Source organism: Ictidomys tridecemlineatus, chromosome 1 (assembly GCF_052094955.1).
Source record: "Ictidomys tridecemlineatus isolate mIctTri1 chromosome 1, mIctTri1.hap1, whole genome shotgun sequence".
Taxonomy (NCBI): domain Eukaryota; kingdom Metazoa; phylum Chordata; class Mammalia; order Rodentia; family Sciuridae; genus Ictidomys; species Ictidomys tridecemlineatus.
Window position 1 is genome coordinate 261,877,524 of NC_135477.1, and position 27,456 is coordinate 261,904,979.

At 60.5% G+C, this 27,456-nt stretch overlaps 1 protein-coding gene and 1 long non-coding RNA gene across 2 annotated transcripts in view; both read left to right on the forward strand.

The window, feature by feature from the left end:
- Positions 1 to 24: 24 nt before the first annotated feature.
- On the forward strand, positions 25 to 11,071 carry LOC144365835 (uncharacterized). The gene is made up of 2 exons (XR_013424568.1): positions 25 to 159; positions 8,513 to 11,071. It is a non-coding gene; the product is annotated as an uncharacterized LOC144365835 (long non-coding RNA).
- A 12,902-nt stretch (positions 11,072 to 23,973) lies between these two features.
- The window catches only part of Lpcat1 (lysophosphatidylcholine acyltransferase 1), a 59,368-nt gene continuing 55,885 nt past the window's right edge, over positions 23,974 to 27,456 (forward strand). The window contains exon 1 of the mRNA XM_021720502.3: positions 23,974 to 24,214. Coding sequence (XP_021576177.3) covers positions 24,080 to 24,214 — 135 coding nt within the window. The 5' untranslated portion in view covers positions 23,974 to 24,079. The remainder of the gene's footprint in view (positions 24,215 to 27,456) is intronic.

Here is a 27,456-nt window from a genome sequence, read left to right on the forward strand (position 1 = left end):
TAAGCCTCTGCTCTGGGGCCCTGCACAGGAGCTTACGGACCCGAGGAGGAGGAGGAGGACACTTACTGCAGCACTTACCCTGGACCTATGGCCGGGGACTTCCCTCCACCCGCCCACCCAGGGGCATTGCCAGACATCCAGGGCCGCCAGAGCCAGCAGGTGAGGCCTGCAGAGTGCCAGAGACCCCAGAGCACCTTCTGTGGAGAGGGCATGACTGTCCAGCACCCACTGCCCTCCGCCCTGCCCTAGTCTCTCCAGCACCCCTGCCCTCAGCCCTGCCCCCCCACCCCCAGCACCCCTACTCTCAGCTCTGCCCCCTGACCCCCAGCACCCCTGCCCTCCACCCTGCCACCCCCAGCACCCCTGCCCTCCGCCCTGCCCTGGTCTCTCCAGCACCCCTGCCCTCAGCCCTGCCCCCCACCCCCAGCACCCCTACTCTCAGCTCTGCCCCCCGACCCTCAGCACCCCTGCCCTCAGCCCTGCCCCCCCACCCCAGCACCCCTACTCTCAGCTCTGCCCCCTGACCCCAGCACCCCTGCCCTCCGCCCTGCCACCCCCAGCACCCCTGCCCTCCGCCCTGCCCTGGTCTCTCCAGCACCCCTGCCCTCAGCCCTGCCCCTCAAAGCCCCAGAACCCCCTGCCCTCAGCCCTGCCCCCAAAACCCCAGAACCCCCTGCCCTCAGCCCTGCCCCTCAAAACCCCAGCACCCTCTGCCCTCTGCCCTGTACCCCAACTCCAGCACCCTCTGCCCTCCACCCTGCCCCCCAGCACCCTCTGCCCTCAGCCCTGCCCTGGTCTCCCCAGCACCCCTGCACTCAGCCCTGCCCCCCACCCTCAGCACCCCTGGCCTCAGCCCTGCCCCCCACCCCCAGCACCCTCTGCCCTCAGCCCTGCCCTGGTCTCCCCAGCACCCCTGCACTCAGCCCTGCCCCCCACCCTCAGCACCCCTGGCCTCAGCCCTGCCCCCCACCCTCAGCACCCTCTGCCCTCAGCCCTGCCCCCCACCCCCAGCACCCTCTGCCCTCAGCCCTGCCCTGGTCTCCCCAGCACCCCTGCACTCAGCCCTGCCCCCGACCCCCAGCACCCTCTGCCCTCAGCCCTGCCCCCCACCCCCAGCACCCTCTGCCCTCAGCCCTGCCCTGGTCTCCCCAGTACCCCTGCCCTCAGCCCTGCACCCCACCCCCAGCACCCTCTGCCCTCAGCCCTGCCCCCCGACCCCCAGCACCCTCTGCCCTCAGCCCTGCCCTGGTCTCCCCAGCACCCCTGCCCTCAGCCCTGCCCTGGTCTCCCCAGCACCCCTGCCCTCAGCCCTGCCCCCCGAACCTCAGCACCCTCTGCCCTCAGCCTTGCCCTGGTCTCCCCAGCACCCCTGCACTCAGCCTTGCCCCCCACCCCCAGCACCCTCTGCCCTCAGCCCTGCCCCCCGACCCCCAGCACCCCTGCCCTCAGCCCTGCCCCCCACCCCCAGCACCCTCTGCCCTCAGCCCTGCCCCCAGACCCCCAGCACCCCTGCCCTCAGCCCTGCTCCCCAACCTCAGTACCCTCTGCCCTCAGCCCTGCCCTTGGTCTCCCTAGCACCCCTGCCCTCAGCCCTGCTCCCCACCCCCAGCACCCTCTGCCCTCAGCCCTGCTCCCCACCCCTAGCACCCCTGCGCTCAGCCCTGCCAGGTCTCCCCAGTTACTCTATCCGGCACCTCGAGTGTGGGCTCCAGGTCTGCCATGCTGCTGGCCACTTTCACCCTCTCCTCTGCCCCGTGTCCCTCCCCTCTTGTGCAGACAACTCCAGTCATAGGTGCCTTCATCCCTGCAGTGGCCTTGGGCCCTCGGGAGCAGTTCTGGACTCCCATCTTTCTGAGACTGTGCAGTCTTCTGCAGCACGCCTCACCTTGGCGGCTGGAGGGTCCGCACACCGTCTCTGTGCGCTCACCTAGCTCAGCAGAGTGAAAGTGAGAACTTCTCACTTAACAGCTGCCCTCCAGAGTCTCCAGAGGGTCAGAAACTCCAAGGGCCAGGGGAGAGCTGGCTGAGGGACCATCCAGAGGACCAGCGGCCCCAGCAGCCTCTGCCTGACACAGGACAATGCTCCTCCAGTCCAGCCAGGGCCTCCCCTCTGAGCCTCCTGTGGTCCCCCTCTGAGCCGAGCTCCCTCACCTGTGTTGCAGGTGAGACCCTGCCGAGGCCCCCAGAACCCAGGGGGGCCAGGACCTGAGGCCTCCATGGTCCAGCAGTGCTGCCCGTGGAGCAAGGCTTTGCTGAGAGTGGTAGGCAGGGAGAAAGCCGAGTCCTGAGGCACAACCCAGCCATTCTGTCCCCAGGAAAACGGGCCAGGCAGGCAGTGGGCACCTGGTGCACGCAGGCTCTGGGGAAGGCCTGGAAGTGTTGGCTCACTTCTGCATGGTCTCACCTGCTCTCGCTCAGGGAGGAAGGAAGGGGCTGGACCAGAGGACCCGAGCCAGCAGCACCCAGGCCTGGGGTGATTCTGGGCTCTCGGCCCCATTGTCCTTTGAGGATCCCTGGGTCTGGGGAGGTCAAGGTGACTCCTGGCTCTCATAAGGGCCCTGTGTGTAGCCACAAGGTGGCAGGGTGGCAGGAGGAGCTCAACCCAGGACACCAGCAGGGCCCAGAGCTGGGAGCATGGCCACATAGCCCTCAAGGGCAGAAGTCCTAGAAACCAGCTCCCCCCAGAGACGAGCCTGGAACCGTCCAGAGGCCAAGTCAGCCAGAGGCCGACGAGCGGCAGAGTGAAGGGTCCTGTGCAGGCAGGCTCCTGGGCCCTGCCCACCTCAACCACCTCTCAGCCGGGGAAGCCCCCTCTGCATCCTCAAACAGGTCACCAGCAGAACCCCCAGACCCTGCTCAGGACAGCCCACTCCAGCAGGCCACGGCCTCCCACCACCTCGGTCCATCCTCTTCCATCCTCTTCATCCCAACCCCACTCCAAGGGGCCGTCCTGAGCCCAGCGTCTTGGACACGGTTCTCCAGCTCACGGGAAAACCCAGGACAGAGTGCTGATGGCCAGCCACCCACCACACAGAGGCGGTTCCCACACAGCCTCAGGCCCACACTCCTGGAGGGTGATCCTGAAGTCAGGGACCTCTGCCATCGACACACGGCAGGGAGGAGGCTGCACACGGCAGAGGCCCAGGGCCAGCCCAGGCCAACTCCACGACCCCTCACAGCAGAGGAACTGTCGATTGTCCAGAAAGAACCCAGCGGCAGGGCCAGCGCCTCCCGTGCAGCCCTCTCAACCCAGGCCACCATGGAGGGCCGCACAGGGCCCCCTTCCTGTGCACAGGGGAGACAGGCTCTTTGTCCCCACTCCCCCCCCCCCAGAGTCAGCTCCATGTCGAGACCCTGGGGACAGCACAGGGACAGCCCTTCCCCAGCAACACCCGGGGACTTCCCAGCCTCCACCCTGTCCCTTCCCACCAGGCTGGGGACAGGCAGCCACAGGCCGTGCTGGCAGCTGTGTCTGGCCTGCAGCCCATCTGGACCCAGCTCTCCCCTCCGCCTTCCGTCAGGTTCCCATGAACCGACACTCCAGCCTGGTGCCCCGGGCCGTGGGCAGCGGTCCTGGCTCCACAGGGTTCTGGGAAGCTGGGGCACTTTGTGGCATCTTAAAGCCAGAGGGGCGTGCAGTGCCATCAGCACCAGAGGAGTCAGGGCTGTCTGCAGCGGGCTGCTGGCCTCCAGACAGCTCCCGCCATCCGGGGAGCCAGTTCTGCCCACCAAGGAGTTCTCGGGCCCGGGGCAAAGGCAAGTTCTCCAGGAAGGACAGCAGAGAGCGGCGGGGAGCAGGCTGCCCTGGGCCTCAGGACCCCCAGGTCTGCGTGGCTGCTGCATTCCTCTCCGCCATCGGCCACAGGGCAGAGGCCCCAGCCTGCAGGAACCCGGTGAAGGGAGCCAGGTGTAGGAGAGCGGCGTCCACCCAAGGGGTGGTCAGCCCAGGTGGAAACCACAGGAAGGAAGCCCACCTCAGTCTCGAGTCACGTGGAGGGGGCAACCGTTTGCACAAAGCAGAGGTGTGTGTCCAACAATGAGCCCAGGAGGCCGCGAGGAGCCGTGGGCAGGGGGTTCCCCTCCGACTGGGGCGGGGTGCAGCTCCACATCACAGTCTCCTTGCTGGGAGCAGGGAGTGATCACTGCCCACACGGGACCGCTGGACACGTGAGGAGAGAGTGGTCAGCACACCTTCAGTCAGGTGTCCAGCGTCTGCCTTTCAGAAGGTCCAGCCCTGTTCTGCAGCAGACGATTCTGGTCCACGCAGGAGGCACCTAGGGGAGGCGGAGAACTAGACCTGGTGCTGGGCTTGGAGCTCTCCTCGCTGCTCATCACGTCCAGGGAGAGGCCGGTGGCTCTGTCCACCTTTCCGCACAGGCCTTGCTTCAGGGTGTCCCGCCGTGGACGTTCTGCAGAAGGTCATGTTGTACCCTGGGGTGCTCTTCTCTCCATGCCCCCTGCCCTGGTTCCGCCCCACAAGGGCTCTGCACAGCTGCCCCTCCAAACGCCTCCCTCCCTGGCTGAGGGGATGTCCCTCGTCTTTCAGTCTCAGCAGGACAATGTCCTCCACAGAACGTCGACCAGTCACAGCCTTGCAGGTGGCTTACTGCGGAGAGGATCTGGGAGAACTCCAGTGGGTGACACAGGACCTCAGGGCAAGGAGCAGGATGGGGCACCAGGGGCCCAGAGTCCACCAGGCCCCAGGGGCTCTGCAGTGTGGACTGTGCACCATGTGGGGCCCACACAGGCCAGTGGCCAGCCGTCTGTCCAGCACCATCAGTCCCTGCCTTGGGCTGCCCCAGCTGAGAATTTTGACCCCAGGCACCTCCCAGAGTGGCACTTGTCCCAGCCACCTGCAGTGGGGCCAGGTGGGGGCTTGTGGGTGCCAGCAACATCCTCCACAAACCCTCCACCCAGCTGAGACCCTCTGTCCAGCACTGGCCTACTGCACTGTCCACAAGCAGGGCAAAGTCCAGCAGCTGCTCACCCAGGAACTGGGCACAGGTGGTCCCGGAGTCTCAGGGTGGGAGTGGAGGAGGGCGGTGGACGCTGCCGTGCATGTCACTGAGCCGTGGTGCTGCCAGGCACGGGCGGCGGCCGGGACAAAGCTCCCTGTGGTGGGGGCACTTTGGCCAGGAGCTCTGTCGCCAGGGTCTTGGCCAGCACCGTCCCCTTCCTGGAGCTTTTCCTAGAAATGAGTGACTCATTTCTCACTTCCTGGGGCGTGGAGGAAGGTGAAAGAGGCCACAGCCTGAAAGTGGATCCAGAGCTCAGGGCTGGTTCTGCCCATTCCCTCGGCCCCCTGGGCCAGCAGTGCACCTCAGCCCCAGCTTCCCACCTGCAACACGGGAGAAATTGGCCCCGTGTGTCCTGGAGGCGGGGACACTCTGGCCTGTAAGTCAGACCTCAGAGTCCTTGCCGGGGCGAGACACTCTCGCTCCTGCCTGCCTCTGTCCAGTTTCTAGGACAAGCAAGGTTGCCCGTTTGCACTGCCCCTGGTAGACGAGGGCTGGTGAGCAGACCCCACTCCTCGGCCTGGCAGATATGGTGGAGACCAGCAAGGCCCTCCCATGAGGCTGCTCACACCCCAGGAGCCCCCTTCCCCCCGCCCCCCCCACACACACATGAAAAGCTCCGCCGGCCCTTGACCAGGCGAAACCCAATTTGAGCAACTGTGAGAAGAAGGAGAACAAGAGCCCCTCAAGTGTGCTCTCAGGGGGTTCACGGAAGACCACGCTGTTGCCGGAAGCTGGCCGTGTTGACTGAGGGGAAAAGTGGGGGAAGAGCAGGACTCCAGGACCTTCCAGGAAGGACCCAGGGACACGAGGGCTTGGCAAGTGTTGACCCAGCACTTAGCACCCTGGGCCGGATGCAGGGGTGCCAGGTGCAGGCGCGACTCCACTCCCCGTGGCTGGAGAGGTGCCCGGCCACCTGCAGCACCCAGAGAGCTTCCCTCTCTGGCCCAGCCCTCCTGCTCACCTCCCTACAGGGTCCAGCTGGAGTGTCCCTCCCCTGAGTGCCGTGGTGGAGCCGGCGCCTGGGCTGGCAACCTGGCTGGGCACTAGAGCAGCTCAGAGAGCAGAGTCAGGCAGCCGCTGCCACGCCAGGCACGCAGGAAGGCTTCACCAAGAAGACGCGGCCGGCACTTCCAAGGGCCCTCAGTTACAAAGCAGAGCGTGTCTGGGGTAGCCCCGGGGAGAGCAGCTGCCCGCAGGCCCACGGCCCCGATTCAGTCCCCAGCTGCTGGGTTAGGGTGACCCTCCTTTAACACGGTCCGTTGTACACATAGCCCCGGGCGCACCACGGCAGGTCACGTGGCCCACACGGCCCAGGGCACACCACGGCAGGTCACGTGGCCCACACGGCCCAGGGCGCACCACGGCAGGTCGCGTGGCCCACATGGCCCAGGGTGCACCACGGCAGGTCATGTGGCGATCGAGAGCTGAGAGCCCGTGGGTCAGTCAGCAACCTTGCCGCTGCCCAGCACCGTCCTCCTGCTCACTCGGCTCATTTTGACCTGACACGGGCGTGTTGCCTTCAGGCTGAGACCTGGACACAGGCTGGTCACAGCAGCCTGTGGTCAGTGGTCAGAATTCACCATCACTTTGATTCGGGACACCAAACCCTGCCCTTTCCAGAGAGGAAGCTGAGGTGCTGGAAGCCTCACAGCTTCCCAGGAACAGGGGTGACCATGACCAGGACAGTCCCCAACACGTGTGGGGCCTGGAGACCTACTATCTGGGGCACACGCCTGTCCTCCATCCACTTGTCCCAGAGGGGCCTGCCCTTGCCCCTGCCTCGCTCGCCCGAGCTCCCACGGCCTGTGGACGCCCACATGCAGGACTTAGAAACTCTGGAGCCCGCCTGCCAGGTGCACATGGACCCAGGTGCCTACCCAGGCCCTGGCTGTCCTCTGGACATGGCCTCCTCCCTCAGCACCTGTCACCTGCGTGTCTACACTGGCCCTGACCTTCTGCTCTCTCCTGGCCGCATGTCGCGAGGGGCTGTCCTGAGACAGAGGTGGAAGCAGGGGCCAATGCCTGTTGGAGCTAGGGTCCTCTCAGGGCCCCCTGCCCCTGCCCCCTGGTGCCAATATTGGGGCCAAGGGTGAGGGTCTGCATGTGCCATCCTCAAAACCAGGTGGACCCTGAGTGGGAGAGGCAGCCGTGGAGAGGCCACCCATAGGAGCCACTGCCCACTCCACCACCTGCCTGGCCTCGGCCTGTGGGCCTGGCCAAGTCCACCTGGAGGACTGTGTCCAGTAAGGAAGGGAAACACCCACACCCTCCTGCTTGGCTGATTTACACAAATGAAGTCCAGCAGCTTCCTGGCAAGGTGGCTCAGCACCATCACTTCACGGGCACCTACTGGAATAGTGGCCACATTAGGAGGAGGGCGCCATGGCCAGCAGCATGCTGCAGGGTGAGGCAGCCGTGCCCAGTGCTGCCCGCCATCTCAGAGCTGTGGTCTGAAGCCTGGCTGCGCCCAGAGACAGCTCCCAGGTGGCGGCTCCCCTTCAGTGGGCCAGCTGCTCCTGCCAGCTCCCAGGTCCTGGCCAGCCCCGTCACATCCTCCCAAGAGAACCAGGGGTCAGGCCTCCTGCCACTGGGAAGCCTCCCAGCCAGCTGGCTCGGTGCCCTCCCCAGGCGGGCCTGCATGGCTGGGTGCTGCCTTGCACCCCAGATGTGAGTTTGTGTGACTTCGCCGCTGTCCATCCCTCTGTCCACATGATGGGCACTGGCTGTCTTGCACTAGGAGGGCAGGGGACCCTTCACTAACCTCAGGGTGAGGAGGCCATGGTCAGAGAGGCTTCCATTGGTAGGCTGGGCTCTCAGGCCCAGCAGAGAGCTGCACTGGACAGGGCGTCTGTCTTTGTGGCCTCAGGGGCTCCCACTGACCTTCCCCATGGAACGTAGCCCAATAGCCCGGGTTCAAAGCCTCAGGAAGCCAGAGCTGGGCACTGAGCAGCGCAGGTTCCCGAAGTCTCCCTCCTAAGACTCCAGGTGGGGGCCTCTGAGCCTTGCTGGCAGCAGGACAGAGACATGGCCAGCCTGAAGACCAAGAGCAGGTCCACGCACGTCAGGAAGTGAAGGGAGAGGGCATCGTGGCCGGCCTTGGAGGTCAGGGAGCCGGGGCTGCCAGGGCCTTCCTCTCCAGCCCACAGGCACATTCTCGCCTGCTGAGACAGAAGCAGGCTCCACCCAGCGGCTGACCCAGTTACAGGGCCACTCCCCAGGCGCCCATCTGTGAGTCCCCGGTGCAGGCCCCATGGGGGACGGGTGGGGGCTTCCCAGCTGAAGCAGGTCAGTCTGGAACAGAGGGGTTTTGTCACACTGACACCTCCAGGGCTGAGCTGGCTCTGAGAGCATTGGCTAGAGCGCCTGGCCAGTGTCCAGCTGGGGACAGAGGGAGCTGTGTGTGGTGTTGGGTCAACATCAGCACAGCCTTGGCGGGAAACGGGGGTAGCCGTTCACAAGCTCTGACCAGTCTGAATGGGGCTTGCTTTTCCCAGAGCAGCTACAGCGTCGGCCGTGCTGGTGCTGCCCGCCCAGTGATTGTGCTTGGATTTCAAAGGAGAGCATCCGAACCAGCGGCTTTGCTCCACTCTCCCATGCTCTCTGGACCTCCCTCCACAAAGCCGGACGGCATAGCTGGGATAAGATCCTGCTCTTCAAAAGTGCATTTGGCTGAGCACATTTGTGCCAAGAGCCATCCTGAAATAATCCTTTGCTGACGTTACAAGCCCTGCAAAGTCCGCCTGTCACAGAGGTGCTGACACCACCGGACGCCCAGAGGCGATCGCGAGCTGCGCTGCACTGCATGGTCCAGACAGGGAAGGGCTCAGCCGCACCCTGAGCTCAGTGGACGCCTGCACGACTTAGATATAGCGGAAGATGGAAAAAACTGAAATTAAAAACCACAACTACTAGTAAATGAATTCAGCAAAGTGGCAGGATATAAAATCAACACACATAAATCAAAGGCATTTCTGTATATCAGTGACAAATCCTCTGAAACGGAAATGAGGACAACCACCCCATTCACAATATCCTCAAAAAAAATAAAATAAAATACTTGGGAATCAACCTAACAAAAAAGGTGAAAGAACTATACAATGAAAACTACAGAACCCTAAAGAGAGAAATAGAAGAAGACCTTAGAAGGTGGAAAGATATACCCTGTTCATGGATAGGCAGAACTAATATCATTAAAATGGCCATATTACCAAAATTACACTATAGGTTCAATGCAATGCCAATCAAAATTCCAACGGCATTCCTTACAGAAATAGAAAAAGAAATCATGAAATTTATCTGGAAAACTAAAAGACCCAGAATAGCAAAAGCAATTCTAAACAGGAAGAGTGAAACTGGCGGTATAGCGATACCAAATTTTAAACTATACTACAGAGTAATAGTAACAAAACAGCATGATATTGGCACCAAAACAGGCAGAATAGAAGACACAGAGACCAATCCACAAAATTACAACTACCTTATATTAGACAAAGGTGCCAAAAGCATGCAATGGAGAAAGGATAGCATCTTCAACAAATGGTTCTGGGAAAACTGGAAATCCATATGCAAAATGAAATTGAATCCCTCTCTCTCACCTTGCACAAAAGTTAACTCAAAATGGATCAAGAAGCTAGGAATCAAATCAGAAACTTTGTGTCTAATAGAAGAAAAAGTTGGCCCTAATCTCCATCTCGTGGGGTCGGGCTCCAAATTCCTTAATAGGACACCCATAGCCCAAGAGTTAAATACAAGAATAAACAAATGGGACTTACTCAAACTAAAAAGTTTTTTCTCAGCAAGAGAAACAATAAGAGAGGTAAATAGGGAGCCTACATCCTGGGAACAAATTTTTACTCCTCACACTTCATATAGAGCCCTAATATCCAGAGTATACAAAGAACTAAAAAAATTAGACAATAAGACAACAAATAACCCAATCAACAAATGGGCCAAGGACCTGAACAGACACTTCTCAGAGGAGGACATACAATCAATCCACAAGTACATGAAAAAATGCTCACCATCTCTAGCAGTCAGAGAAATGCAAATCAAAACCACCCTAAGGTACCATCTCACTCCAGTAAGATTGGCAGCCATTATGAAGTCAAACAACAACAAGTGCTGGCGAGGATGTGGGGAAAAGGGTACACTTGTACATTGCTGGTGGGACTGCAAATTGGTGCGGCCAATTTGGAAAGCAGTATGGAGATTCCTGGGAAAGTTGCGAATGGAACCACCATTTGACTCAGTTATTCCCCTTCTCGGACTATACCCAAAAGACCTAAAAAGAACATATAACAGGGACACAGCTACATCAATGTTCATAGCAGCACAATTCACAATAGCTAGACTGTGGAACCAATCCAGATGCCCTTCAATAGATGAATGGATAAAAAAAATGTGGCATTTATACACAATGGAATATTACTCAGCACTAAAAAACAACAAAATCATGGCATTTGCAGGGAAATGGGTGGTATTAGAGCAGATTATGCTAAGTGAAGCCAGCCAATCCCTAAAAAACAAATGCCAAATGTCTTTTTTGATATAAGGGGGGGCGACTCAAAACAGAGCAGGGAGGAAGAGCATGAAAAGAAGATTACCATTAAATAGGGACAAGAGAAGGGGAATTTCACGCAAGATGGTAGGAGACCCTCATTGTTCTGCAAAATTACATATAAGATGGTGTGAGGGGGAGGAAAAAAGAGAGAGAGAAACGTGTCACAGTAGATTGGGTAGAAAGAGGGGAGGGGAGGGGAGGGGGATAGGAAGGGCAGCACAATACAATAGACACTAGTATGGCCCTATGTATAAACGTGGCCGTGTCACCAATGTGATCCTGCAATCTGTACACGCGGAAAAATAAGATTAAGGTTACGTACCCCATTTGAATCAAATGTATGATATGTCAAGATCATTGTAATGTGTTGAGCAACTGATAAAAAAATTTAAAAAAAACCCCACAGCTACACTATCAAACAGAACACAAGCACACACCCAGACCCACCCCTCGCGCCGCCCGGCCCTCTCTAGCTGGTCCCAGGGCACCCACGGGCAGCAGTTAAGTCTGTGATCACTCACTTGTGAGCTTCCTCAGCATGGTGCCCGCTCAGCCTGGCCAGTGCCCACCCACACTAGTGCACTAGACCCCAGGGAACTCAGCCCTAGAGTCCAGCAGGGACCTGCTGGTGAGTCCTGGCCAGGGCTCATTCTGAGCCCACAGGGGCTGGGTGGCCATCATTACAGAGAGAAGGAGGACCAGACAGGAGAGGCCGGGCCGAGGAGCAGGACGCGGTCATGTTCCTGATAGCAGTGGGTGGAGAGGGAAGGTCAGCTCCTGGGCGTCGGGCGGGTGCTTTGGTGGTGCAGTCCTCACCAGCCCATTTCACAGACAAGAACAGAGACCCCAGCCAGGGCCGGCCCGTGGCCAGTGTGTTGGAGAGTCAAAAAGCCCCTGGGTCCGAGCACGCCTGGGAGACACTGTGGATGCGGGATGGTGAGGGTCCACTCCGTCTTGCTCAGCCGTGACCTCTGGGGCTCTTCCCAAGGCCTCCTGCCCCTAGGAAGGACCTGCCCCTGCCGAGGCCAGAACCTGCCCTTCACAAAGGAAGGGGCACCTCACGCTCCCGCCACCAGGGTGTGGGCCCTGGCCTTGTCTCCGCTGTTCCTCCCAGAGCCTGAGAGGCAGCCCGACCTCTGGACATGTCTGATGGCCTGCAACGGGCCCAGGGCACCCACGGGCAGCAGGCCTGAGCAGAGAGGCAGGGACTGATCTCCCTGGAGCTCACCAAGCCCCGAGGGGCCCTCAGAGTTGGTACAGGTGGCAGATGCCCAAGCTGGACCCAGGCCCTCAGAGCCAGCGAGGCGGGATCAAGTCGGGGGCTCTGGGAGGCTACTGCCAAGGCGGGGCCTGGGGACCCCAGTGTGTCCAGTGGAGGCGGCAGGCAGGATGCAGACTGAGAGGACACTGCCGTGTGCTGCCCAGACCCACCCCTCTGGCTGCCCAAGTGAAATCTTGCTGGAATGTGGTCACTTGCCTGCAGAGAGGCCATGTGGCTCTGGGTCAAGCAGCCCCTTTGCAGCCCCAGGACGGAATGACCCTCAGCTGGAAGGGAGGACGGCTAGTCAGGGGTTCTCTGTGACATTTGGATGTAAGTGTGCAGGGTGGACTTCTGGCCCATCAGGAGCCCCTGTGCACAGCAGGATGGCCAGGGGCAGGAATACTCTCTGGCCCCATGTGGGCCTCCTCAGGTTGGCTGTGTCCCTTGCCCACCCAGAAACTCGGCAGTCCCAGGGCCAGGGAGGAGCCAACTGTCCTGGCCGTCCCCATCCCCTCTGGGTGAGCGACGGAGGTGGGCGGGTCCACGCTGGCCTCTCACCCTGCGGCTCTCGGGCCCCCCAGCTGCACCCAGGCCTGTCCTACACAGTCCAGTCAGGTAACCCCACCATTGTCAGCTTTGATCCGGGTCAGCTCTCTGGATCAGAACCCCCTCCGTGGCCCCGACTCTGACCTCTGACCTCTGTGGATGAGGCAGGCAGCTTCTGCCTGTCCACCCTTGGGGAGAAATCCCCCCAGGGCTCCACTGCAGAACCTGGGTGGGCCTCCTTTCAGATGATGCCAGTCGGTCCAAGAGGCTGAGAACTCAGGTGGCCACTCCACCAGCAGTCCCTGGCGGTCACTCCACCAGCAGCCTCTTGCACTCTGGGCCACATCTCAGGAGCTCACCTTTACAGACACAGTGCTGGATGGCCGTGAACTTGCACATTTATTCAGGATGAAACGGCAGCCAAATGCAGGGGTCCTTAGGCTGTACCTCCTCTGCCGCAGTTGCCACTCTGTCCTGGGTCCAGGCCTGGGCCCTGCACGCTGACTCCCCACCGTCACTCACCCAGCAGGGAGGAGGAGGTGCAGCCGCTCTGCTGGCCCCAGCAGGCGTACCCGGCAGGGGTCTGTCGGTCCTGACATCTAGGAAAGCTGTCCCTCGCCCTCAGAGCAGAGCCACACCTATACTGTCCTGTGAGCTGCTCCGGATGGCACCTGGCATCAGCAGGAAGCACACACTTGGGCCCTTCTCCTGGGGTGTGGAGTGTCCATGTGGCAGGTGGCGCTGGGCACCGGAGCCTCAGGGAGTGAGGCAGTGCACACATCCTGCCTGCACCCGGGACATGGTGACAGGGTCCCTCCCTGATTGGAGCAGCTCAGGCCCCTGTGGAGCCCTGCAAGGGACGGGCACAGCCCATGGGAGCCTGCCTAGGGTCCTGCAAGAGCAGAGGGCGCTGCCCTTTGGTGCAGAATCCCCTGGGACATGACCAAGGTAGGCGCTCCAATGGGGGCACGTCCAGAGCTCCCAGTGACAAGCCAGAGGTCAAACAGGACAAGGCTGCCAAGACAGGTGTGCCTCTTTCCACTGTGACAGAGGGGTGGACTTCATGGCCCAGGACAGGAACAGTTCAAATGGACCTGCTGAGAATCGCCCATGCCCACCTGAGATGCCCTGCGAGGTGGCAGGTCAGGGGAAGCACGGACTCCCTCCAGGCCAGACTCCTGGTCAGCTGTCCAAGAGGAGGAAGCAGGACTCCCTCAGAGCCACTGGGCCATCCCGGGCGCGGGTCTCCCTGCCTGCCTCGTCTGTGGCTGCTGACAGCCCTCCGCGCCTGGGCTGCCCGCGATGGCCCACTGGTTCCCCTGGCTGCTCCCTCACGGCTCCACCAGCCACCAAATGGCCTCACGGCAGGGCCAGAGGCCACCAGCCAGGTAAGCCGCAGCTGCTGCGGCCACTCTCTCCCTGCACCGTCCCTTGGGCCCGGCTTCCCGGGAGGGGCCCCGCCCCTGGCCCAGGGTTCTCCTCTTTCCCCCTGGGCCAGGTCAGCCTTGCTCCTGCCCAGTCCCTGAGCAACACGGGCACCTCAGGTGTCCTTGCCTAGAGCACCTGAAGGGACCTCTGCCAGAGTAAACTAAATGGCTGGCCAGCCGCGGCACACAGGTCACCTTCCAGAGCCAGCTGAGACCCGAACGTCCCGGGAAAGTGCGGCTCCGAGAGACGCTGGGGGCTGGCGGCCAAGGACGCAGGGGCTGCGAGGCCAACCCAGTGACAAGGCCCAGGTCCGTTTTCCACAGAAACCTCCTCACTGAGCTCGAAGAGCAACACGGTGAAGAGAAGTCAGAGAGGACGGTGGCCTGGGGGCTGACAGGCAGCAGGGACGGCAGGCCCGCCTGCTGCCCACGTCTCCTGAGAGCTCCGGATTTCCGGGCAGAATCCAGTCCTGAGAAGGCAACTCGGGAGGGGCTTGTGGAGGACGCCTTGGCTCCCGCAGCAGAGCCCTCCATGTCTTTAGGAACAAACCCGGGAGCCTCGGTGAGCTTGCCAACGGCTGTCGGTCAGCTTTCTGTTACTGTAACACACTCCCGGGACACTGGACCCACAGAAAGAAAGGTCCCTCTGGCTGCCTCCGGGAAGGTTCAGGCCACGGCTGCTTGGCCCCATTGCTTCGAGCCTCTGGCGGGCGGTGTGTCGTGGTGGGGCACACGGCAGACAAAACCCTCCCTTCATAGCCAGGGACCGTGTGACCGGAGGACTGCCCACCAGACCTCACCTCTCGAAGGTTCCCAGCTCTCAGGAGCTCTGTCCCAGGACCAAGCCTTCGGCTCCTGGGCCTCTGGGGACCCTCCAGTCCCGACTGTAGCCCAGTCCTGGGGACTCGCCCAACAGGGGGCCCTTGGTCAGCGGTACGTCCTCCTAGGGGCTCCGTCTAGAACACCGGCACACAGAATGCACACTCGGGTTCTGGCTGACGCAGGTGTTCCCAGTGCTGAGGACCCCGGGCCTTCCCAGACACAGACAAGGTCCCTCCAGGACTCTTGGCAGAGAGGGCCTCTGTCGACACAGAAGGAAAAGGCTCCTGCCCAAGAGGAGTTCTGGGCTTCATCAGCTCACACAGAAAATGTGCACCAGGGTCAGCTGGGACAAGTGCCTCGATGCCGAGGGCCCAGACCAGGGCACCTGGGCATCTGATCTCAGACCAAGCGTCTCCACCCAGTCGACCTGTACTTGTGAAGCATGAGCCTCCCGTGTGGAGCTGACCCTGGGCCAGCACAGCTTGGGTGTCAATGCATAGGATGACAAGAACAAGACAGGTGTGTACACAGAGAGGAGCCGGCAGGCACAGGTGTGTGTGCAGGCACAGGTGTGCGTACAGGTGTGTGCACAAGGAGGAGCCTGCAGACACAGGTGTGTGTGCAGGAACACACGTGCAGGTGCAGGCACAGGTGTGTGTGCAGGTGTGTGCACAGAGAGGAGCCTGCAGGCACAGGTGTGTGTGCAGGAACACGTGTGTACAGGTGCAGGCACAGGTGTGCGTGAAGGTGTGTGCAGAGAGGAGCCTGCAGGCACAGGTGTGTGAGCAGGTACATGCATGTGCAGGTGCAGGCACAGGTGTGTGTGCAGGTGTGTGCACAGAGAGGAGGGTGTGAGGTTCAGGTGTGTGTCCCTGTGCAGGTGAAGGGACAGGTGTGTGTGCAGGTACACGTGTGTGCAGGTGCAGGGACAGGTGTGTGTGTGCAGGTGTGTGCACAGGGAGGAGCCTGCAAGTGTGGTCTGTGCTCAGAGAGCCACTGCCCAACACATTCGCCCCTGCCTCACCTGCTCACTTCCCGGGGTCACTTGTGGCTATGACCCCGTCTGTGGGAAAGGTCTGCCAAGGAGGCTGCAGCCACAGCCCCGTCCCACTGTGTCCCCAAGAGAGGAGAAGGGAGGAGCGGGCCACCCTGCGTGTCCCAGCCAGCCTCTGCCTGAGCAGGTGGGCTCTCGCCCCTGCCCAGCCCTTCACTGTCCGCGGGACCTCCTGACTTTCCTGTGGTGACCTCTCTCTTCCCGGAGCTACCTGCACAATGGAGCATCGGCCTGAACCCCAAGCCCCAAGATGCCCAGCCCGAAGGTCAGCTAGACACTCATGAAAACAAGGACATGCACCGTCCTCTGGGGAGAAATGTCTGACTCTCCACGTGCGTCTGTCTCCTTTCCTTCCTCAGTGAGCGCTGGGCAGCCGACGGGTGCTGGGAGGGCAGAGCCAAGGCTGCCCGCTGGCAATCCTCAGGGGTCCTGGGAGCTCTGCGGAGCTGCCCAGGGGACGGGGCACCAGAGCCGGGGCACGAGAGCCGGGGCGCCAGGCCTCCTGCAGGACGGGCTCCAGGGGTCCCGACGGCAGGGTTAGGGGCTCACAGGGAGGGCCGGGTCAGGACCGCAGGCTCCTGGGAAACGGGACGGCTCAGCGGCAGCCCCGGCGGAGGGCAAGGGGCCCGAGTGCCACAGAAAGTGGGGTCAGAAGTGACAGGGGGTTGAAGGGAAGCTGCAAAGAAGAGCGCTCAGAGGGATTGGAGGATTTTCTAAATCTATTCAATATGCAAAGACAAGTGCCATATGGCCGCGGGCTCTGCCTTCCGGTCCCTGTACCTGCGGTGGCCTAAATATTCCTGAGATTAAGTTCACTTGTAAGTAGCAGAAAAATCCGAAACAGTAACAATCTAAACAGGATAGAATTTCGCTTCTCCTTCACTCAGAAGGGACAGAGGCAGCTGGTCCAGGGCTGAGAGGGCCCTCCCTGGGGTCAGGCCCCTGTCACCTCTGTGGTTGCTCCACTGGCTTGAAAGCTTTTCATTCCTAAATGTGTCTTGTGACCCAAGATGGATGCTATAGCTCTAGCCATCACATCTTCCTTCCAGCTAGCAGGAAGACACTCTCCTTTTAAAGGCATTTCCTAGAAGGAATGAAGTTCTAGGAACTTCATTACGTAACCACACTCAGATGGCAGACAGACTGGGAAATGCAGTCCATTCTGGGTGGCCATACGCACTAAAATGTGCAGGTTGTATCACAGGAAGACGGGGAGGATGGTGAAGGAGACAGCAGCAGGTTGGCTTGGCCTCATCACGGGCCCTCAGAACTTCCTCCTTCCCAGCAGCACAGGCTGGCTCCAGAACTTGGAGGAGTCTCTTCCACACTGAATTCCTCCCAACAGGGGCACTGTGACCGACCGCATCTGGCTTTTAGAAAACACCGGACGATGTGCATTAAAACAGGACACTCGCCTTCCTCGTGCAACATCAGGTGCAGGGGCCGAAGCAGAAGTCGGGAAAGGAAGGTGCCCTGTGTTAAGCCTGCGGGGCCTGGGCGGGGCGCCTGCCGGCCCCTCCGTGCGTGCCCAGGTGACCAGGGCTTCTCAAGCCACCTGCGGAGTCATGTCGTTCACTGGGGTATGGAAGGGTCTCTCGGCTCAGCTTCTCCCTCTCACAGTCCAGAGCTGTTTCCACGACAACCAGCCATGGGAGGGGGGAGCCCTGGAGCTGGCCTCAATGGCACGGGGAGGGGGGCAGCCAAAGGGCCACGTGAAGCCAACAGGGACTGCACTGACCCTTCGCATCTACTCGTCAATCTGCCCAAATCGTCCAACAGTTGATGGTGGATTGAACTTGCCCTCCAAAAAGATGTGTCCCTGTTCCAGGCTCTGGTCCCTGGGAATGTGACCTTACCCAGAACACAGTTCCTGCAGCTGTGACCAAGACAAGGATCTCAGATAGACCACACTGGTTCATAGTGGCCTGAGATCCAAATCTATGTCCCCCAAGAGAAAAGAGGGTAATTAGACACTGACGCGAGAGAGGTGGCCAGGGCAGGGAGGCAGAGAGCGGCACAACGCGTCTGCAAGCTGAGGAACAGAGGGCTGGGCACCCCCAGGAGCAGGACACAGGCCTGGACAGACCCCACTTGTGCTCATTAATATTCACCATCTGGTGCGCCCAAGAAGGGCAGCACACATTCTGAACCGTTCACAAATACGTTTCCCAAGACAGACCGTGTGCAGGGGCACAAACAGTCTCCATCACCTGCAAGATGGGAGTCACAGGGAACAGGGGCCCTGACCAGCGTGGGATCAGCCACAGCCAGGAGCAGACCTCTGGGAAACCCGATACGCAGACTCTAAATAAACTAGGGGCCAAAAGGTGAGTCGAAACAGAACCAGAATGCACACTGAACAAAATAAAAATGGTGGTACCTGTCCCGGTCTGTGAGCACAGGACACCCCAGCACAGAAAGGAGAGTGACCTCAAGTGAATGACGCTCCTGCTCGGCTCAGGGACAGAGGGGGCCAAGGAGAGGAAACGGCAGAGATGAGAGGCCGCGAGGACCAGGCAGCGGAGGAGTGCAGCCCCCGAACCAGGCAGGTCTCGGGGACCACAGCAGCGGTCAGGGAGAGAGGAGGCGGCCAGGGCCGGGGTCAGGGTGGAGACACCGGCTCACAAGGCTGACACCGGGAATTGTGAGCACGTCTGTGCTGACACTCCAGCACCCTGCACACTTACGGCAGACAGACAGACTCAGGACGAGACGGATCATCAGAAGAACCCTGTCTTCTGGATAATTTGAACTTTAAGTTAAAAGCGTTCCCACAAAGGAAACTGCATGCCCACGTGACTTCCCTGGGAGATTCTGCAGAAGTCTGTGAAGGAAACAATTCCAATTCCACACAGAGCATTCAGGAAGCTCAGAGGAAGGGACACTGCCCACCCCCAGCTCCCGCCCCGGGTCCTGCAAGGCAAACGTCATCCTGGTTCCTCAACAAAACGTGGTACAGAGACGTCAGGAGAAGGAAGGAGCCGCTCTGTCCCTCCCAAGTGCAGAAGTGCAGGCTCTCAGGCGGGTGTGGGGAGCCACGGGCCGAAGGCCACTCGGCCGAGTGGGGGACAAGGCACTGGGCCTCACCCGCCTGCCAGGCCCTGGAGAGCCCACCAGGACAGCGGGAGGAGGAGAGGCTCCCCACTGGAGAGGAAGGAGAAAACTGGGCAGAACACAGGGTGCTGTCCAGTGGTCAGGACCCAGGGGGAGCTACCGTGGCCTCCCAGCAAGGCTTCGAGGTACAGTCAACACTGAAGCAAGCTGCCGACTTTCATAAAGGGAGACCAAGTTTGGTGACCGACACGTCTGCTCTCAGAACACGCTGGGAGAACCCGCCATCACAGTGGCGCACAACTCAGCACAGGGCCGAGTGCCCGCAGATGGAACAGGAGCACGCCGGCGAGAGAAGGGGGCCCCATGGAGGAAGATGTGACCTCGTGACAGTGGAAGGGACCACCGCATGTCCACAGGCAAAACCCAAAGCTCCCGTCTGCACCCTCACCCTAAAAAACAGCCCAGGGTGCGCTGCAGACGCCCTGGAGGAAGCAGGAGAGAGCACCCAGGAAGCCGCTGGCTGTGTCACCGCAGCAGCTCCCTTTAGAAAGACCAGCTGAACTTTGTGACTATGCACCGCCCTCCTGAGACCACGGAGCAGGTCGGCCTGAGCCCCAAGTCCCCACCGCTCCAGAGGCCGAGGCAGGAGGGTCACTGGAGCCCTAGAGTCCAAGGTCAGCCTGGGCAACAAAGAGAGACCCCATCTCAAAACAGAGAAAAAGGAAGGGAGTGGGGAAGGGTGAAGAGAAGAGAAAGGAAAATCTGGTTACAGCAGCGATAAGACAGACCTGGGATGATCATATGTGTCCAGCAGAACTAGATTCAGAATAACAAATGGATAAACACTTTTTGTACCAGTGTGCTTAGCCACTGAGCCACATCCCTAGCCCTTTTACATTTTACTTTGAGACAAGGTCTTGCTAAATTGGTTAGGGCCTCGCTAAATTGCTGAGGGGAGCCTCGAACTTGTGATCCTCCTGCCTCTGCCTCCCTAGTCACTGGGATTACAGGCACGAACCACTCCCCAGAATGAATGAGCAGTTTACTGAGAAAGTAATTGGACAGATCCTTGAAGATTTATGGACGGCAAACGGGAACACGAGAAGAGGCTCTAGAGCATCACTCATTTGGGAACGCAAGTTTATGTCACAATGAAATACCTCTACACTTACTGGACTGCCTGAAATGAGAAAGTGCAAACACCAAGTATCGGCAGGAACGTGAAAGACCCACCGAAGCAAACAAACCACTGACAGAGTACAAACTTGTTCTAGGATTCTGTGTTCATCAGGAAAATGCTACAAACGTGAAGGCAGAATTAAAACAGTCAGGCCATGCATCCAAAAGATCCTGGCAAGCAGCTCTGCACTCAAAAATGTCAGTGAAACTTCTCTAGGAGGAAGGAGAAGAACCCAAGAAGAAACTCAGACCTGAACAAAGAACATGCTGGAAATGGCAGACATACAGTGAATACAAAAGGCTTCCCGGAGGGATCTGTCTAACCTCCTGAAAAGATGAGTGAATGCCGAAGGGAAAATGATAAATACCACTGTTCAACATACAAAACGGCAGTGCAGCCAGGCACGGAAATCCCAGTGACCTGGGAGGCTGAGGCAGGAGGATCCCGAGTGTGGCCAGCCTGGGCCACTCAGCAAGACCCCGTCTCAAAATGGAACTTGAAAAGGGCTGGAGGTGTGGCTCAGTGGCAGAGCGCTTGCCTGGCCTGCCCAAGGCCCTGGCTCCACCCCCGGCAGGCAGGGAAAAGAAGAGAAAGCCCAAGCGCCGTGGACGCACCCCGCATGAGGCCTCAGCTCCACGTGAAGGGGTGCGAGGATCCGAAGGTCCCAGGCAACATTGGCTGAGCCCTGCAGCACACTCACAAGCCAAATGGAGGAGTGCTGATGGGCCCCGGGTGGAGACAGTGAAAACAGACGGGGTCCTCAGAAAGCCACACAGAGAAAGACACCTGGGACAGGCAGGATGGAAGGCTTCAACCTGCGTGAGGCGGCCGAGCGTGCACCGTCTGCTGATGCTGTCAGAGCGCTTTCTAAAGTCGGGCTGGTGAAGCACGATGTGTCTCCATGCTGCCTGAGAGAGACCCTCCTGAAAGGCACGGCCACAGAAGGACGAAACACAGAGGACAGGAAGTCACACCACAAATGCTCTGCACTCAGGGGCTGCAGTGACCACGCCAACATCAGAAGAGTGGACTTCAGGATGGGATGTGCCACCAAAGTCTGAGAGGCATCATGATAGAAGTGGGCTCACGGAGAGAAGGCAGAGCTCTAGATCCATGCTCACCCAGCACCACAGCCTCAGAACACACGGGACCCGGACAGGGCCCTAGCCACAGTGACCGCCTCACTACAGAACGAGGCACCACAAGTAACGAAGACTCAGAGACTCAAAGAGAAGCCGCCGACTGGATCTGGGTGGCATCCCGGAGCCCTCCACCCACACATTTTTAAACGATGCCAAACTACAAGCCATAAAGGGACTGCACTCCCAGGACAAAGTGCCGTGACCACAAGGAACTGCATTCACGTCACCACAGATGTGTCTGGAACATCTCCAAACGTTTGGAAGTTAATGCACAATCACACACCTGGGGAAAGGGCCAATAAAGAGTGAAAGACATTTGTGGGATTCAGGCGGAGCCTTGCTGGGCAGGAAATGCCCAGCAAGAAATAAGAGGTGTCTGAAGTCCCTCCCACCGCAAGAGAGGATGAACTCAGAGTGACCTGAACTAGGAGAAGGAAAGAACAGGAAAGAACAGGAAAGAACAGGTCTGCGGTCAAGAGGGCCCACGGGGGTGGGCTTGCCCTCCCCGCTCTCTGCCCCGGGAGGATGTGGGGCTCCTGGGCCATCCTGGAAGAACATGCCGGTCACTCATCTGACCCCAAGCTTGCTGGCCCTTTGGTCTTGGACTTCCCAGGCTCTGGTCCTGGCCATCACGCATCTCAGGTGTTCTGCTGCCGCCGCACAAGCAGACCAGGACCGAGGACTTACCCCATGTCACCCGCGGCACACCTGTCTTGGGGGTCTCTAGGACACACATCTTCCTCAGTCACTTCCTGCCTGTGTCTCCTCATACCTTTAGCCTCCTCCAACAGGGTCCTCCTGACCCCAGGATCCACTGTGGGTCATCCAGCCTTGATTCCCACGGTGGCTCCAACCAAGGCTGAACTGGGCAGGCAGAGGGAAGAGGCCCTTTCCTGGGAGATGGACACCCCTGAATGCGGCTGGAGGACACTCCTGGAGGACACCCCTGGCCTCTGAGCCAGCTCAGCCTGCAGGGCAGGACGGGCTGCTCACATCAACTCTTAGAGACTCCAGGGGCTCCCTACAGACGGCCACAAACTGGGATAGAACAGCCAGCTTTGCCGTCTCGCCCAGCTAAGGCCAGAAGTCCGAGATCAAGGTGCCCCAGAGGGGCGTCCTCTGGTCTCCAGATCTCCCCAGTTTCCAATGACTGGTCAGTCTTACCACGGCATTCATCCTGGGAGTGTGCGTCCCTATCCACATGTCCCCGTCACGCCGCACAGGGCCTACTGATCTCACTTGCTTTATCATCTGCAAAGACCCGACTTCCAAATACGTTCACATCCACAGGTCCTGGGGCCTAGCGCTTCAGCCTCTCTGGGGGTCGCAGACCAGCCTGCACACACTGAGCTCTCGGGCCACGCAGGACCCTGCCCGTCTCCAACAGGATCCTGTGTGATCCGGGAGAGCTGTCACCCATGGCCAGGCCAACTCAATGCCATCTGGCCTCTACGGCTAGGAGGACCCTGATACCGGCACCTCATCCTCTGCTTGCCAAGACCCAACGCTCAGGCAGCAGCCCCTCTGCACTGGGCTGCCCTCGGGGCTCTCTGCCGGGGACTTTGGAGGGTTTTGTCTGGGCAGAGGCAGCCCTGAGAGGAGAAAGGCATCTGTGCCCTGGAGCTTTCCTGACTCTCAGTTTGGATGAGGATCTGATCCTTGGGTGCTGGGATCTTGTGTTGGAGAGTGGAACAAGTGGCCACTAAAAGCCCAGAGGTCAGTGGGATGCCGATGGCCAGGCCACAGCACATCTGAAACACAGTCCATCGGCAGCAAGATTCATCTCAGTCTGCAAGGACTCCCCAGCCTCTCTTAGTGTGCAGGAGGGCAATGCCTCTTGGGTTTCATTTCACAGATGGACGTCCCAAGGCGAGGTCACTTGCTGAGGTCCAGAGTGAGGTTTTAAAGTGTTTGGACCAGCCAGCACCTTTCCCTTTGGACACTGTGGGGAGGCACAGACCTTCAGTGTCAGTCCTGTCTCTCTCCCCATCTAGGCCTGGAAACACAGTAGGGCCACAGAAGGGCCCACCACATGGCCACAGGTCTGTTTTGTTCAGCCAGGATATCCGCCTGTTAGCAGAGGCTCAGGCCATTCCCTGACCAGCTGCCTAGGAAAGCCGTGGCTGGGATCCTCAGAGCACTGATGTCCAGGAGCCTCTGGACTTTGGGGTCCCTTTGGGGGCTGCACTGCAGGGAGAGCTCTGGTTCTTCCTCCGGCTCTCTGCTTTCTGGTGTCAGTGTAGGATGGGCAGTGGACATGGAGGTGGAGGTGTCTGAGCCCCTCCTCACCCAGAGCCCACTGTGAGCAGCACACTGAGGTGCACAGGGAAATTCAGCTGATCACGTTGCAAAAGATGTGCAGTGGATTTTTCAAATTTATAAATTTTGACCAGAAAGCTATTTCTGAAAGCTTTTGCTCTAGTCAATAATGAGTCACAAATTAGGGATCCCCAAATGTCCCCTGTATCTTCGGCGGTAACTGCCTGGAATTAGAGGAGTCCTCTCCCACCCCGGGAGCCCACTGGAGATCCGCCTTGGACACAGCCTCCGGGCCGGGGAGCAGCGCGGGGAGAACCGCCTTCCTGGAGCCGGGTCAGAGCGGACCCGGGAGGAAAGAAGGCTGCGCGGACCTCGCGGAGCTGGACACCAGCCACGAGGTCCTGCTCCCTGCTCCTGGGACTCACCCGCCCGCCACCCCAGGGCTCCGCACCCACCGCCCCGGGAGCGCGCGCCCCGCCCCTTCCTCGTCCCCGCGGTCAGCGCCGACCGCCGCCGGGGCCCGCGCACCGACGGGCTGGCCTGGGCGCAGGGCGGGCGCGGAAGGAGGCGGAGGCGGGCCCGGGACGCCCAGCCCGGGGCCCGCCCGCCGCCCACGTCACACCGCCGCCCCTCGCGCGCCTGCGCCGCCCGCCCGCCGCGCATCCTCAGCCGCCGCGCATCCTCGGCCGCTCCCGCCGCTCTCCGCCCGCTCGGCGCCCAGCTCCGCGCCGGTTCCCTCGCGGCCGGCGGGCGGCCATGAGGCTGCGGGGACGCGGGACGCGGGCCACCCCCGCCTCCGGCGTGGCGTCGGGCGGTGCGCGGCGACTGGCGCCCCCGGGGCAGAACCCCTTCGTGCACGAGCTGCGGTTGAGCGCCCTGCAGAAGGCCCAGGTGGGTGTCCCCGAACGCTCCGCCACGGACCCCGCGGGATGCGGGCCCGGGAGGCGCGGCCTCCGATGGGGCTGGGGAGGGTCCTGGGACTTGGGCCCTCCCTCGCCGATCCCCGTCCCGTGGTCCCTACACTTCGCGACGCGACGCTCGATCCCCGGCATCCGGCTTCCCGCCGCCCTCACCCAGATCAGATCCCCAGGTCCCTGGCGCCGGTCTCCCGCATCCCGCACCCTGATGCTGCTCCGCACCCCTTTTGCCTGGTTCCGGCAGCCTGATCTCCGCTCCGCATCCCGGTCCCCGCCGCTCCTCCCAGGCCCAGGCGCTGTTCCCGCCGGATGCAGGCCCCGCGCCTGGATGCTGAGCGCGCATCCCCGCCACGCGCCCGAGCTCAGCGCGGGAGGCTGACTTTGTGTCTCTGTGGCCTCATGTGCGGGGCTTTGCCTGGTCGTTTGAGTCAGTGCCTGAGAGAGTGGGCGCGCGGGGCAGGCGGGACAAGTGGCAGGAGGATTTCCACCTCTGTGTTTGCGAGGAGAGTTTCCTGGGGCTTTGCAGTAAGCGACGCTCCCCGGGGCATCTGACCCCAGTCAACTTGTGCCACCGGGTTCCCACATGGGAAGCAAGAGTGTGTGGCAGCTTCCCTAAAGACTGTCTTTTGGGGGCAGGGAGGATGGTGAGTGGGGACCTGGTCCAGGCAGGGGGGACGCTGGCCGCTTTTGTTCCTGTGGCCTTCCCATGGGAGCATGTCCCTTGACGAGCTGGCACTCCTGGTGACTTACTCCGGGCCAGTCCTTCAGAGTTCTGAGACACTCCCAGGCCTGACGCTTACTCCACAGTAGCTGCAGGCACTAGCAGTTCAGGGCTTCATGCTGCCGGCTCTTCGGAAGTGCATTTCCGTGGTGAGAAACTTCTTCTGTGTGCAGGGGGAGTTGTGTTTCAGTGTGTAAAGTAGCTCATCTGATGTCACATGAAGTGAGAGTCCCAGGGTGGGCTTTCCCGGGACCTCTGCTTTCTTCAAGCCCTGGGTGGAGGAAATGGTGTGCAGAAGATTGAGAGCAGAGAGGGCCAAGACAGGGTTGTCCCCAGCTGGCCTCCAGCCTGTCCCTGCACAGGTCAGGGTGGGGGCTCTGCCTGGAACCTCCCTCTGCAGCCTTCATCTCAGACTCTCCCCTGCCAGCGGCTGAGCCTGCAGGAAGAAGACACAGTGCCTCTGCCCTTCCCCTCATTCCCCTGTCTCCCCACCCTCACCAGCCACTCCCTGGGGGGTCCTTTCTCTCTCCTCCTCCTGCCTCTCTGCTGCTTAGAAGCCCTCTCTGGACAGACACCCTGGAATGGAGCCCTGATACCGTCTTGTGCTTTTCTAGGGCCTTCCCTGCTCACCCTCTGCACCCTCCCCTACCCATCCTGATCATGCTGCCCGCACCCTGGTCATCCCAGTGGCCTGCTTCCTCCTGCTCTGCCCCTCTCAGCCTCACTGTGTCTCCCTCCCGTGCTGGGAAGCCTCCCTCTTCCAGGCAGCTAGTGCCTCCCTCCCTCTGTGTCCTGCCAGAGTCACACTCCCTTTAGGAGGGAAAGACGGCCAGGTGCACTGCCCTCAGGAAGCAGGGCCGAGGCCCCCTGAGGTGGGGAGAAGGCAGGATTGGGTTGGAGTGCCCCCCAGCCTCCTTTCTGCCCCTGGACCTCATTACCTCCATCCCAGCTGCTCTCGGCAGGGTCATGGAGGCCCTCAGAGTCACCAGGTGTACTTGGGACGCAGTTGTACCTGCTCTGGTGCGGCTGAGGGTCACTCTGTAAACGCCCGTAGCGTGCTCTGTGGAAACTCTGGCTTGCACCAGGCACTGCCCTGTGAAGTCACCTCTGGGCTAGCCGTGGCCAAATGCCCTCTACAGGTGAGTGGCCTGTCTCCCAAGCAGAGAAAGCCTGCTTCCCGGGATCAGGCCTCGTACCCCACACCGAGGTGCTCGGGACGCCCCAGTGGAGCCAAGGTGCAGGCAGCCCACAAGTCCCTGCCTGGGATGCTGCTGTGTTTGGCCTGGTGCCAGTAGGCCACCTTGGCTGCCCTGGGCTCCATCTGGCATTTACAGACTTAGTGAGGAGCTTAAGCCTCTCTCTGGACAGAAAGCCACACACAAGGGTCTGAAAGAGGGCCCAGGGCTGTGGGGGTCTGTGAAACCTGTGTGTACTGCAGCCGAAGCCAGGGCACAGGGCAAGCTCAGGTCAAGCTCAGGGACGGGGAGGGTGGCTTGGCGCTGCTCTGCAGCCCTCAGCCGCGCTCTCACAGTTGCCTGCTCATTGGCCACTTTTAGAGTCATGAGGTGGTTTCTATCACCCGGGGTTTTGGGGTACTTCCCATAGATTCTGTGGTGTGAGCTTGTCCCTGCCCCCAGCTCTGATGGGTTTTCCCTTTTCTGAAGTCCCTGCCCATAACCAGCCTCTGAGAGGTCACTTCCTGGAAAGCAGAGCCACTCCCTCTAACCTTGGAGCTGTGTGCCCAGTCAGTGTCGGGCCCAGAGCTGGAGGCTCTGGCCAGCTGCCCCCTGCCCAGTCTGACCTGCAGAGGACACCGAGGATGGCCTGGCATCTGGTGGGCCATCTCTGCTCATGCCTGTGGCCCAGGAGAGGCCAAGGCCACTTCCCGGCATCCTTGCCTGTGTTCACTGTCAGCTGTGGCCCTGGGAGGCGGTGGGAGGCAGGGGTGGTGTCACAGTGTGGCAGACGAGGCTGCGGGGCCAGTGCTGCGGTCCCTGCCTCTGAGCGTGAGGTCTGGCTTGGTGTGGACGCTGGCCTGGCCTCACAGCCCTGTCCTCGGGAGCTGGCTCCCTCCCACACACCTGGGGCCTCTGTGACCCCTCTGCCTTTCTGGAAAGACGCACTTGGAAGGCTCGCTTGCCGTTGGTGGAACAGCAGGATCAGGATTGAGGCTGCGAAAGACTGTTGGTTGGTTGGTGGCCTTCAGAGCTGACCTCGAGGGTGTGCGGACGTTGTGCACACAGAGGTGTTCTATAGCTGCAAGCAAAGCCCAGTCTAGTGCACCCATCACGCCTTAGACTAACATCAAATCTCAGGACTTTTGTGGTGCGTTCCGCATGCCCTGTGCTCACGCTGTCCAGCGGGGCAGGTTACTCGGTGTCTCCATGACAGTCACGTGCTGATTTCTGAACTGTTCCCTGCAGACTGCTGCAGGCCTCAGTCCCAGGCCCCAGGCTCATTTTCCTCTCTGGCCACTGGTGTTAGCAGCAGGAGCT